Source organism: Nansenia antarctica (assembly GCF_963989245.1).
Source record: "Nansenia antarctica genome assembly, chromosome: 3".
Taxonomy (NCBI): Eukaryota; Metazoa; Chordata; class Actinopteri; order Argentiniformes; family Microstomatidae; genus Nansenia; species Nansenia antarctica.
In genome coordinates, this window is record NC_137688.1 from 21539274 (window position 1) to 21554050 (window position 14777).

A 14777-nucleotide genomic window follows, 5' to 3' on the forward strand; every position below is an offset into this window, starting at 1 on the left:
CTAAAAACCACACAGTCAGTGCTTCCATGTTCACCTCACACTGTCCACCAATAACATGGCCCACAGTCAACAGTCTATCATTTTTCATTTCTAGAAAGAGATGTGAAAGAGAGAGAGAGGGAAACAGAGGTGTGGGTGATGTCAGCTAGTCTGTTGGTCAGGGTGGTCATTTGAGGACAGCAGACGTACACAGCTGAGACTCTTTCACATTTATTCACATTTTTCTTTGAAATCCTTGAAATGTTCTCCAATAACAAGACAAAACGGTATATTTCCAACATGTCACATGCCTTTTGAATGGGGCAGCTTACACACAAAAAACTATCCTACAGTATACTGTATACAAATTAAGAATCAACAAATGATGTCTATGTGATTTAATACTAAATCCAGATTCTCACAGCAGGAACATGAATACAGCAAGAGCCACTGTCACTGGAGCTGTGGGAGGGAACAAATACCTCAACCTGTTTCTAGCTCTTCCCATAGTACGGAATGTAATTCCATTGTCGTCCTAATTCTGATCAGAAATCAGATAACAACTGTTTGCAAAGAGATACAAACAGAAGCAAAGGACTTGTAGAGTGTAAACAAAGTCATTGACAAACACAAAGTCAAGGCCTACAGTCAAGTCTACCCTATATTCTATTGGACATGATCCTAGTGTTAAGTCTCCTGAAAAAAGATTTGGTTTTGGACAGATTGTACTTCTTCTTTCCATCCTTGCTCTTCTTGTGGTAGACACTGTCCCAGTTATCCTCCTCCTCATCTCCCACCCAGGGTCCCCACGCCCCCCCGTTTAGGTCTGGGTCGGCTCGTGGGTCCTCCGAGGGGTATCTCACAGGGACGGAGGTGCGGTTATAGAACACCAACCGAGCCAGGAGCTCTTTCACCACGTCCGGCCGCTGCTCGGCCAGGTCGTAGCGTTCATAGGGGTCCCCTGAGATGTTGAAGAGCCACACCGACTTCTGCGGCTGCATGTGGCGTTCCAGGTTCCACCAGCTGGCTGGAAAACCGGGAAGCATCTGCGGTGGGGTCCAGTCTCCGTATCCCGGATCCCCCGTCAGGAGCTTCCAGTCTCCAGCTCGGATGGACGCCTGGATGGCTGTGTTCCAAATCCCATATCCACTCTGCAAGGAGCCGCTCTGCGCCGGGTTGTAAAGGGGGTCGATGTTGTGGAGGATCTCCAGTCGTGGGGACTCTTTTCCCTCACTAATGGCCCCCCACACATCATAGCCATCTAGCCCCTCGGTCAGAGACATGTTCCCCCCCGCCAGCCCCAACAGTGTGGGGTACCAGTCAGTGATGTGGACCAGGGCCTTACTCACCCGCCTCTTCTTCCTCAGCAGGGGGCTGTGCACGAAGCCCAGCCCCCTCACGCCCCCCTCCCAGTAGGTGCCCTTGCGCCCCCTCAGGGGCCAGTTGCTGCCACCAGAGAAAGGATGGCCGCCGTTGTCAGTGGAGAAGATGACCACGCTGTTCTGGTAGTAACCGTACTTGCGGAGGGCGTAGGTCACGTTCCGCACTGCCTCGTCCACCGCCGACACCATGGCGGCATATTTCCGGCGCGCCACGTTGCCCAGACCGCGGTACGGGTAGATGTATTCCCGCGGGGACTGCAGGGGTGTGTGCACTGCCTGGAAGGAGAGGTAGATGAATAGGGGCTGCGCTTGGGGATCGTGGGCGGCTAGGATCTTGCGCACCCTCTGTGTGTACAAGTGGGTGGAGTATTTTCCCCCCTGACCCCAGGCCACCGTCTCCCCCTCGTGGAGGTCAAACCCACACATCCCCGGGCCGTCGCAGGACTTGTAGGTGTAGTAGTCCACACTGCCCGTGAGCGAGCCGAAGTAGGTATCGAAGCCGCGCCGCGTAGGCAGGCACTGCTTCTTGTAGAAGCCCAGGTGCCACTTGCCCACCATGTGGGTGGAGTAGCCAGCCTGCTGCAGCCTCTGGGGCAGCGTGACATGGTGGAAGGGCAGGCAGTTAGGCTGCCGGGGGCGGATGATAGAGTGCTGCAGGCCTGTGTGGATCTGGTACCTATAGGCAATACATAAGATATGGTCCATTTAAATGCAACTTTGGTTCATAAACAAAGAATGTAATCAATGATCAATAATCAATCATCAAGGTAGCTCAACCGTTAACTAAATGAATGGATACAGAGTATTTACAATTGTGTTATTAGTAGCCTAGTAACAGAGAAAATGTATCAGATTAATATCATTACTGATGAACAATTCAGCTAATGAATTACATTATGGAAAAAGTGCGTCTGGGGGTGCTCTTGAGTCAAAAGGGGTCCCCTAAATAGTCAGAAATACAGTAATGTCCAGAAATGGCCTCATTGGAGAAAAAGGGGCAAACCTCCCTATGCCAATGAGCAAATAATCTTATTTTGCCTACGTTTGTAAGCCTAACACTAGGGATTGTGTGGTTGAATTAATACATAAATTGATTGGTATTATAGGTATGATAACCCATGTGTTGATCAAATAGCCATTCTGAGTAGTCTTATCAAATCTTAATGACGGGTAGATGGATGGATGTTAAAAAACACATGAAAAACATGAAAAAATGCCAATAGGCTAATTCGAAATAAAACTAATATCGATGGTCTCCGTTCTTAGATTATATTGGTACCAGACTGGCAGCCATTGTAATGAAAGGTTTGGTGGATTACACTCAGGAAAGTACACTAATGTGTAACAGATCTGCAATGTATGGGTCACAATATTATTTACTGTGTTGGTGTTTGTGCTGCAGCTGTGTCTAGGACTGTAAGACTTGGATGTTGTCTCCGATGGGGGTGATCCCCCCATATATTATGGCATTTGTTGTGTCATTTTCTTTTCTGTTTATTTCTGATATGTGACATGGCCTCCCCCCCCCCCCCTGTTTTTTTGTTTTGTTTTGTTTTGTTTTTCTTTTCTTTTGTTTGTGTTTTTGTTTTTTGTTTGTTAGTTGTTGGGGTTTTTTAAAAGAGAGAGAGAAAGAACATTCTCTGTTATTGTTTATGGACAATGTACTGCATAACGAAGTGCAATACTAGTTTTATACTATTACATGGGACAATAACCTCCCCCACGGATACTAGTTGTTGTTGTTATGTCCTGTTGTGTACATGTATGTGAAATTCAATAAAAAAATATTAACCATAAAACGAATATCGATGAGTTCATGATTAGGCCTAATTAACATAAATGTAACTCTCTCCATTGGATCCGACAACAGAACTTCAATGTGCAGATATGCGCATAGCCTACCTGCCGGTAATGAGCTGACTACGGGACGGGGTGCAGATAGGCTGGATGTAGTAATTCTCTAACTTCACTCCATCCGCTGCCAGTTTATCCAACGTCGGTGTACGGATATCGGAGCTGTGGTAGCCGATGTCGTTGAAACCTTGGTCGTCAGTCATGATGAAGATGATGTGAGGGGGATGCGGTACCGGCGATCTGTCTCCGAACTTCTGAACCGGCTCGTTCTCTACCTGATTCGGACTCATCCAGTCCCACGATAAGTAGCCGAGACTGAGCAAACTGACCACGGAGAATCCGGTTAGAGCTGACACTGCCATAATCTGTGCGCCCTTGTGTTTATCTATAACTGAAAGTATACCATTAATTCAGAATGCAAATGTACTCTTCAAGAAGATAAGCATGACGCAAATAGCTGTTATCCATGGTGAGAAAATGCATAGCCTAAAAAGTCTATGACACCAGTGTCCATCAGTGGCGCCTGGTCTCTCGACCTCTCCTTTTAGTGTGTCGGGTAACGCGTAGCCTTTTGTTCAACGACCTACATCGTCCTTGCTGACGTCTCTGAAATGTCCAAAACTTCTTTAAGAACATTTATCTTTCCCCCGAGGCCGTATTAACCCCGCCCGCCCGACTGACTTACCCTAGAGCCCCTAGACCCCCCCCCCCCCCCCCTACATGCGCACACACACCTCATGCCTGCTGGGTCTGGTATGTGTCCTGCCCAGTGATTAAAATAATACTGTAGTAATAATAATACTGTAGTAGGACTCTGGACATCTGGTTTATTCAGGCTACAGCAACACTTCACAGGAGGATATTTCCATCAAAGCACTGAACTCTATACTCAACTAAACTGTCTAGATCTAATATATTATACTATAGGCCTACTCTATACTATTTCATGGATACTTCCAGTATGTTGATTAGACCATATAAGTGTACTTGTAATAGGCCCATGTTAATTCACCATTTGCAGTAGGCCTAGTCCCGTATCCAAAGTCCAAATCCAAATGATAAAATGAACGGTTGTATTCTGCAAATCCAATGTTATGGTCCAAATGTAACCCCTGATATTTTCTATGAATTATAGACCTCTACAGAGAACCCTGGTAAGAATCCCCAACTTAGGAAAAACATGGCGTGGGGGGGGGGGTTCAGGAGAGCTACGGGGCCCCTATAGACACAATCAGAGACAGTGTTCCCCACTCCACTCACAGACCCTCTTTCATTCTTTCTGCTGTTTTACGAGAGCTGCAGACCCCAGAAGAAAGAGTGGACTCACAGATCCAGAGTACATACAGCAGCACTGATAACATCTCCAACCACTGAGCCACTTACACATCACAGATATGGCAGGAAACCACCATGGCTGGAGCTGCTCAGGCACAGATCCTAGACAGGTGAAAGGATTTGTACAGTTCTGGAGCGACCTCGACATAGAGACGGACAAAGCTCACAGATAACATGGCAGTGGAAGCAGAGTCATGTCTAAATACTTAAGAAATAATAAATCATTTCTGATATGTTTTTTTCATACTCAAGACGCATCTGTTCAGACTCGCCTTTGTACAACATGGCATGGGTCCTAACTAACACTATTCCCCATAGCTGCCTGAGCTCTTACACCTTAAGAAAATAATATATTCATTAATCTCGTGTATCTATTTTCTGTTTTTGTTTGTTTGTTTATTGTCCTGCTTCTCTTTTGTCTGTACAGTGTCCTTGAGTTAGTGAAAGGCGCTTTTAAATCAAATATTTATTATTTCAAAAGCAAGACAACATAAAACATGAAGGCCTAAGGTCGACGAGGACATACGCCAAAAAGAAATTATACGTTGTAAGAAAACATTTGTTGGACAAGATCCTGCAAAGTAAAACCACACATGCACACCTTGTAGATCTTGATAGTGGTTTGAGGCAGAAACGTGGGCATGGATGTGTGAGACCCCTTATAGGGCATGAACTAGAGGCAGGGGGGAAGTTTACTTAGCAGCGAAGGCATGTTTCTTGGGAGTCCAGGCTGGTCTGGTCAGAGAGTGAGTTTATATTAAGGCAGGTCAGGACGGGAAAGAGAGAAAAAAATGTGAGAGGTGCACCTGAGGTTTACTCTTCCTTGTTTATTTATTTAGCTTTCCTAGAGGGTGAGGCTTGGGCATCTGGGGGAGCGAGGGTTGTAGCAAACCAAACCACTCCAAAACCAGGGACCTGTTTTGCAATCAGGACAAGGTCAAGAGAGGACACTGATCTACACAGCTAGAGTATACTTATATTTCACCACAGCTGGAAATTTAAGTTAGTTCATTGAAGTTGTTCTACATTAGTGAACAAAGAGTTGAGATAGACAGAGAAAGAAACAGAGGCAGATAGAGAAAGAGATAGTGTGAAGTGTGTGTGTGTGTGTGTGTGTGTGTGTGTGTGTGTGTGTGTGCGCGCGCGTGTGTGTGTGCGTCCGTGCGTGCTTGTGTGCATGCACACATTTGTGTGTGTCTGTGTGTGTGTGTGTGTGTGTGTGTGTGTGTGTGTGTGTGTCTTTATGGAATCACCATGGATGGTAAGATGTGGGGGGTTGCAGAGTGAAATGCCAGGAAAATAATGTGCCTCACATGCTGAAAAAGTCTTTCAGGAGTCCAGTATGTCTATGCCATCCTAAAGACGAGTGACTCATCTGTTTACTCTTGGCCAGAGGTAGACTTGTGGAATGCTGCAACGCTTGGATGGTCAACAACAACATCATCAGGATCAACATCACACACACAGACACACACACACACACACACACACACACACACACACGTACACAGTAAACACACACACACACACACAGTACACACACACGTGCGCGCATATGCACACACACACACACACACACACACACACAAACACACACATACATACACAGAACACACACACACACTCGAGCCCAACCAGAGACAGCTGATGCCCACTGAATATAGATGAGGAGGAGGAGATGTCAATGGGTTGACAGTGATGCATCAGAAAGGCTAATTCCATCACAGACCCTAACTTTGCCAACAATACTCCCACCTAGAATACCAACATTTTTGTGAAACCAAGAGCATGTTTGATAATTGTATTTAAAGACACAGATGCCCAACAATACACCCTGAATGCAACCACTCTCAACCACAAACGGTTGAATAAATAGAATCACTGGTTTTGTCAAGATATTTTAATCTATTTGTTTGTTATAATTTTATCTTGGTGATTTCAGTTACTACATAATATTGTCAAAATGAACTATAAGCAAGAAATGTACTATAAGTAAAAACACACGTTTATAAATGACTTGCAAACAGGTCAGGACCAGAAATAGCATGATTGATTTCTATGGTGGTTGTGGAAGGTATACAGCATCTTGCCAGGTTAAAAAAGGATGTCAGATTGCTTTAATTTATCATTGTGGTTGAACTTGAGGTGAATCAGTGTATGTCATACAGCAGATCACATTCTTAGACTCTTAATGGGTGCAGAAACCCAGAGACCCGGAGCACGTAATACACTATGCATGTATTACAGTATCATTTATTTAGGTTCTGACTTATTCACCTCAAGTCTGTCTGGGTTTATACAGTCGGCAGACCAGTTTGATCAATGTGTCATGCAGGGTTTTGGATCTCAATCATAAAGCTTTTGGGATTTTATATAGAATGTAAAAGCAACATTTTATTGTTTTCAATGGGATATTGAGGATTAGTGAGGTGTCTATAAAGAAGAAAGGAGTTCTATCACTTGACATAAAAAAAAGTTATTGACGTCATAAACATCAGTGGCTTTGTTTTGATTTCTTTGTTTATTGCAACTTATTGGCATAATGGCTTGTGTATTTCTGGAGTCAATGAGTAGGATCCTTTACATGTTGGGAGATTAAACATCATTTAAGTCATTTTCTATTGCTACTCTTTGATCAAAAAGTGATATAAAAGCTGTATGTGAGCCTGTTTCATTAAAGGAGAACTCATAAATGAAGAGTAGAGAGGCTCAGAGAACAGTTAATTAAAGCTACTACCGTTTAGGCAGAGCTTGCTCCCAGTAAACATACTACATTGATGATTCACCTCTACCTTTTTACCTGCTTACATTTTATTTCTAACTTAAAAAAAGGGGCCCAGTCTGGGTTTAACAGAAGGAGCCATTTGTGTATGGCTGACTCATCAAAGTACCTCAGTTTACTGAAAGCCATCTCCTACACCCCCCCTCACCCCACCCCCATCTTGCTCCATCCCTTTCCTACTGTACCAGGTACTAGCCTTCATTTCTTCCTTCTCAGAAAACGAGGGGACATGAAAGGAGTAATTAGATGAAATGGCGGTTGAGAGCAGTGCTGCTGTGTTGGTCAGCACCAGTTGTTGAGTTTGGCTGAGGAAGAGGCGCTGTTATTGAATATGGCTGCTCCCTCACCACGAACACTAGCCCCTTTCTAATCAACGCACGACTGCCAGTAAACCTGCACATTGCTCTCTCTCTCTCTCTTACTCTCTCACTCTCTCTTTCTCTTTTTCTCTTTCTCTCTCTCCTTTTTACTCCTTTTTACTCGTTTTTACTGAACGTTCTGTGATAACTACAGCTACAAACAGAGGTTGCCCCCTCTCTAACCCACAGCCTGGATATTGGACATTGTCCCTTCTCCATTCTTATCTCTATCCAACAAAACCTTTTGTCGATCAAATAATCATAAGGCTCCTGGCAGACACCGTGGAATGGAGATAAGGTTTGGATTGGAGATTCAGGATTCAAGGGGTGGGGGGGGGGGGGTGTAAGTCGCTTTTATTTTTTTCTATTTGCAGGGAGCAGCAGTTCTCCACACAGCACCTGGACCAGACACAACCGTTCATCAGGACCCCTGATCTGGAGGGTCTCTGGAGGTCAGGGATTGCTTGGACATTCTACTTTTTTATCTGTTGTGTATTATGTAAACAAACATCACTAAATCAGTCACCTGATCGTAAACAACACTTAAAGACCACTGGGGACAGATTGTGACATACCGTATTAGTCCCATTAACAACAAACCTGGGACTGGCTGCAGTTAGTTACCTGTCAAAAGCAGTAGCGGAGGGATTTGAGTGGCTGGACCCGAGGAATTTGACTTTATGTCAATTTATTTTCTGTGAAACAGACTGCCATTTACGAGCGTAACCTGAATAAACAGCTCCGTCCTCGGCCAGTTTCATACAATCACAACGAGTGGGAACGAGCACTCGCTCAGTTTCGTGTCTACTACTCAGGAACTATGTGTGGGTGTGTTTCAGCACAAGGCACTCTCACACGCAAAGACACACACTCGGACATGCACAAATACACACACACAAACACATACACCCTGGTGAAAAGAAAAGAACAAAAAAGGGTTGTCTTACTCAGGGAGGTGATGATTAGAGAAAAATGAGCAGGGTAAATATTATATTTCTTCCATTTAACTCTGGTGGTCTAACTCATCAACACCATGAGAATAGAAGCTGAGTCTGCTTAATCAGAACCAACTTGTGTGTGGGGGGGATGGGGTGCGTGTGTGCGTGTGTGTGTGTGTGTGTGTGTGTGTGTGTGTGTGTATGTGTGTGTGTCTGTGTGTGTCTGTGTGTGTACAGGAGAAGATTGAGGACGTGGTGAAATCAAGCTTGGTGAGCCCCACTGGAAGGGTCTAAGTTGAGATTGGAATACACACTGCTTTCCTTTCCTGGTTTTGCCCCCATGAATGAGCTCTTTCAGTGCCCTGCACCCATTAACCCCTTGCTTACCCAATACTCTCCCCCAGGTTGAACTAAGATAAATACCCCACCACCACCTCCACCTCCCTTAGCCTTTCGATCCACTTCCAGGCGGTCTGTTGTAAGCAACACCCTTTAGGGCCTGCACCACACAATGTTTCATCCCAACCCCAAACACCATCCCACCTCCCACCCCCGTAGTGTACACCCCAACGCCCAAACCCTTATCCAAACACACCTGTTCCCATCAGATTCAACCACACTGGCAGATTTTAATTTGTCTATTTGATTTGTCTTAGGATAGTTGTTGGAGCGTCTCACTCCGCTGCCAGGCTGCCAGACCTCGGGATGTTATTCCTGCCATGATGCCGTGGAGAACTGACTCACCAGTTTTAGAACCACAGGAGAAACATGAATAAAGCACATAGCTCAGGTGAGGAGCAGAGGCGACGGCAGGCGGTGGTCTGTTTTAAATAAAATGTCTTCCTCTTTTATTGCCGGCGGGTACGATCGTCTCATTGCAGCCTTAAGTGTGTGAAGCAGCTGACACATCCTCATGGACCACCATGAAGAATCGCAAGAAACCACAAGAAGTGTCTGTGGGTCCATTGCAACTCATGAGATACAAGTCCACTGCTCCAAACACTCATGGAACTAGAACACATTAGATTAGATTAGATTAGATTAGATTAAACGTTATTGTCATTGCAGAGTACTCCTTTGATGACTGCATCAAAGGAGGAACTGTTCATTTAAATATATAGAAGAATAAAGGGGCACTCATTGTTTTGCAATCCACTTCAAAACACTTAAGGTCTCATTTGAGGTCTCTCATCTTTCTGAACCTCTCACACTAAAACATTGAATTATATATAATCTATCTACCTGTTTTATTTGCCATGCAATCAACTTGTCAGTCAGTTGTTGGAATTCGTCGTTTTTTTTGCTCTAGACAGGGTGAGCCATAGTCGGCGCTGTAAGGCGGTCAACTTCTCCAGAATTGAGTTAATTGAGTCTTCCCTTACAAGCGAGTTCGTTTAATCTCAACGAGACGTCCTTGATATAACTTCTAAGATAAAATGATTCAATTACTACTGAACTGTTCTTTAAGAGAATATTTATTCGAGCACATCAGCAAGCAATAGCATTTCATTCCATGGAAAGGGGTCCTATCTAGTTTCACCTCCGCAGGCCAGTATCAGCTAGTCGTCAATAGGTTAACTGCAGAAGCTTCACCAGACAAGAGCCCAGTTTCGCCTTGATACATAGTCTTTATACATTTTGATTTCACATTTGGGGCTGGGCTGTCCCTCCTCCCTCTATCTGGTAGTTTTTAATTGTCAGCATTAAATCTGTTGTGGCCTTCAACTCCTTTCGGTGTGTGTGCGAGTGTACTGTGTGTTATCTTCTTCTTCTGGCCCCCGGCCGTTAGTCATGGTGAGAGTGGTTGCACACTTTGTCTGCAACTGTATCCACCTGTGTGAGCAGCCTAGTCTTGCGCAACATTAGACACACACACATTCTGTTATGTTTTTAAGAAATCAGTAAGCATATGCACACAGTTATGTTTTTAGGATGTACAGACATGTTTATACAGTTAATTCTATGTGCGTTCTAAAGCACTAATTGGCCAGTTATTTGATCTTCAAACCCATTCCCTCATGACTAGGTCAGTATGTCCTCCTTATCAGAATAGCTTGTGAAAACATAACTGTTGCCAGGACCACAGAGTCCCATGACTTGGGATTCGATTAACTAGTTAAAATACAGTATAAAAGACTATAGACTTAGTTATGAAAGTATAAAATCAGTACAGGAAAATAGAATATCATAACAGCAGGTGCAAAATGGTTGTTAGCACATAGGTAAAAATAAGTAATTTACAGGCGGTTTGAATTATAATACTTTCTTTTAGTCAGGAGCTTTTCTTCTTCATGTCGCTCAAAAACAGAACCTCTCTTTTGGCTTTGCGTGACCTTCCCATTTTTCTCAACTGACCTCAGTCACATATTATTTAAATGAGCACGTAGTACATGATTTATCACTTCTAGTTATTTTAATACAAATTCCCAACAGCCCCTTGGCGCAATTAGGGGTTAAGTGCCTTACTCAAGGGCACATGCAGCTCCCTCCTGAGGCAGGGATCGAACCAACAACCAACACACATTTTCGAACCAACAACCTTCTAACCGGAGTTTCCGACCCGCGAGGTTTTTCCGACCCTACCAGATCCGGTCATAGGTTCTGCCCTTTCCGGCCATAGGTAGCGCTATGATTCGCTGACGACGATGACTTACGATCACATGATGACCGCCATTTTTACCCATCAGTAATTTTGGCTGTTTATAGATCTAATCTCTGTAGCTACCTTAAGATACATGGATGTCGCGCGCGCACCCGCGCGCGACGTGAGAGAGTTTAGGTGAGAGAGAGACAGGTGACAGAGATGGAGTTTCATACAGCACTCAAGTTTTACTTGATGCATCATATGTATCCTCCTGGCATGCCCAAGGTTGGACACCTTAAATCAAGGATTCTAAAGGCGTCCAAGAATTACTTGATGAAAGGTAAGTCAGTGTGAATAACTATGTTATATCCACTCTTGAAGCCACTGCTTGAAATGGCGAAAATGCATAGGCCTGTATCAAAATTGAGTGTCTCATTAAGCATCTGCTAACTATTGTGTGCATAAAACCTGTTTCCAGTGGCTTTATATTTGCACTTCTAAATGAATGCTGTATTTTCCTGCTGCATCAGGTGAGGAGTTGTACTACAAGGACAAACATCGCTTGGTGGTGTGCAACAAAGATGGAGTTTGTGATGTCCTGATGGTAACTTTCTTATCTGACTTGAGTTCTTGTCCATCATCTTTCCCAATTATGAGAAGATTATCATTGTTGGAGACCTCAAAACCTACTTATTCAATCTCGCCTTTTAAATGTCTGTCTTTGTTGTTGTTTCATCTGTACTATTGTTGTTTTATCTTCTTTGCTCTCTGTGAAGCACATTGTGTCAAATTTTTGTGAGAAATGGGCTATACAAATGAAGTTTGATTTGATCTGAAGGAGTGCCACGACAACCATGGGACTGGGGGTCATCCAGGGAGACGCCGAACGCTGGAGAAGGTGACGGCGTCCTACCACTGGTCCAACTTGCGGGAGGATGTCACAAAATGGGTGAGTTTTTGATGTTATTAGTGCATGGTGTGTGTGAACATTGTAATTTATACACTGCCCATTAGCAATGATCTTTTACTCAAAGATCTCCAACTCTTGTGTAATTCTCATACTGACCACAATCTGATTCTGCACTGGAACACCCAGACCATCATACAGGCCGCGGCCCCTCAACCACAGCGGTTCTGCACCTAAGGCACTAAGCCCAGCAGCTGACCACCACCACCACCACCAACATGACGCCTCAACCACATCAAGAATTATCTGACTCTAGATAATTTCCTCTGAAATGTCACTGTTTTAAAGGTTGATGAGTGCCCCCGCTGTCAACATCATGAGACAATAAAGACAGTTGCACCTGTACAGTATAGTATAGTGGATAGTGTACATAGCCTTTATTTATGTAAACCAGCTCCTTTCCCTTCTTGTTTTTTTAGTTTTTTTTTCTTTCCTAGCACCAGGGGAGCCACCCCTCCCAAATTTCGTTGTTTGGTACCTGTACTATAGCAATGACAATAAAGACCATTCATTCATTCATTCATTCAATCACCTGTACTCCATCCCATCCAAGTGAAAGAGGCATGGAGTGTCCTGGGGATTGATCTCATTGGTCCACTTCCCACCACTGCAAAGGGCAAAAGGTAGCTACTGAATGTTGGGCAGAAGTATGTGTAACCCCTTTTGGTTAAAGCTAGTGAGATAAGCTGACATCATGTATTGGATCAAGTCAATAAAAGTTATGAAGCAAGTTTTTGGTGGACCCCATGAGGAATAGCTGCTGCAATGCTGTAGCTAATGGAGAACAATCTGCATTTTTCATTGCAGATACATTCTGACTGCAACCGACCTCTTCACCAAGTGGGCTGTGGCAAAAACCCTCTACACCAAAACAGCCAATGAGGTGTCCAGGAAGATAGTTAACATTCTTCTTGACTTTGGACTGGTAGAGAGGATCATTACTGACCAAGGACGGGAATTTGTGAATGAGGTACAGTTATGTATATAAGACACAGTGTATGTGATGTGTGACATTTGATAATTGTAATTTAATCTAATTTAATTGCATACACTAATGCATCTGCAGGTCAACCGTGGTGTTTTTGAGGCTCTGGGTGTCAAACACTGCATCACGTCATCCTACCACCCCCAGGCCAATGGACAGGACGAGCGCACAAACCGCAACGTGAAGACTGCGCTTGCCAAGTACTGTGGGGAGGGACAGAACGACTGGGATGCCCATTTGAGGGGCATCATAATGAGCATCAACACCTCTAAGCAGGTAGCCTACTATTGTGTAACAACTGCATATGTAAACAATTCAAACAAACATAGAAAGAAACAAAAAACAATTTAAACAATCTAGAAAGATGGTGAAATGCTATTGATTGTACTTTTGTTTTGTTTTACAGCGATCAACCAGGTACAACCCCGTACATGGCACTGTTCGGACGGCACCCTCACAGCCCAGGTGTCATCAACACAACACAGACTGAGGAGGGTGACGACTCAGCTGTGGTTGTGGTTGATTTGCCAGAGGAGGATGTACAGGCGAAGACTGTCGAAGTTACAGATCTACATGCAAAGGTGATGTAAAAATGGCAATTTATGCATAATAATATCTAATAATAACAAATATGCATACAATGGCAATATATGCTATAAAATATGAATATGTTTCAAGGGAAAATTAATTAAATGATAAAAAAAAAAAATTATTACCAGAACATCCAAATTGCCCAGGCAAGGCAGAAAAAGACCTACGAGGCCCAGAAACAAAAGGGGGTCAAATCCTTTGACTTCAAAGTTGGGGATGAGGTCTTACGGGCAAACAAGCGGAAGGAGAGACGGAAAGGAGGGCGACTGGAGGCCAATTGGTTTGGGCCGTACATCATATCCTCCATCTCACCCAAGGGTGTGGTGATGCTGTCCAGCACCAAAGGGCGTCAGATAAAGCAGGGTGTGAACGTTGCCCAGCTGAAGCCGTTCATCAGGCCTAATTTGAGAGGTATTATTATTGTTAATACAAGGACACACACTGTGTGTATGTGCAGTAACTGTATGTATGTGATACTTGCATAATACTGTATCCTCTCCATCAGAGTCCAGAGAGCCTGAGCCACCAGTCGTCCCTCCGTATCTGTGCGCTATGACCCCAAGCCAGGACATGCTGGTAAATATAAATGTCTACTTGATACGCAATCATCTTTTGTATGTTTGCTATTGATTTAAAGTATGTTTTATATCTATTACTTGTAGCTAAATTATGTAGCTTATGTAGCTTATTCCTTCCAGCTAGAGTCTGGATCTAGCTAGAGTTAGAGTCATGTCAGAGGGAGGGGCTTTTGACACGTGCATGCTGTCTGAGTCAGTCCATCCTCTCCATGGGCGTGGGTTAGATGTGGCTACAGGCCCCAAACATTTCCCAAATAAGATATATATGTATATGTACACATGCTATATTTCGGTTAACCTACACAATGTTTTTACTTGATTCCAGCTAATTTGTGAATGAATACGTTTTTGTTTGTGTATGGTCAATCCATTTTTATGTAAATATGGTTTCATGCTGTATTGATTTACAATAAATTCATTGCATTTCATTAAATCGTGTTTGA

At 43.9% G+C, this 14777-nt stretch overlaps 1 protein-coding gene across 1 annotated transcript; it reads right to left on the reverse strand.

Moving 5' to 3' along the window:
- Positions 1–638: 638 nt before the first annotated feature.
- On the reverse strand, positions 639–3577 carry LOC308154649 (arylsulfatase I-like; the record flags this gene model as incomplete). The annotated part of the gene is made up of 2 exons (XM_080527825.1): positions 639–2037; positions 3264–3577. The coding sequence occupies 2 exons, from the start codon at positions 3575–3577 to the stop codon at positions 639–641; spliced, it is 1713 nt and encodes a 570-aa protein (XP_080383951.1).
- Between the last annotated feature and the right edge of the window lie 11200 nt (positions 3578–14777).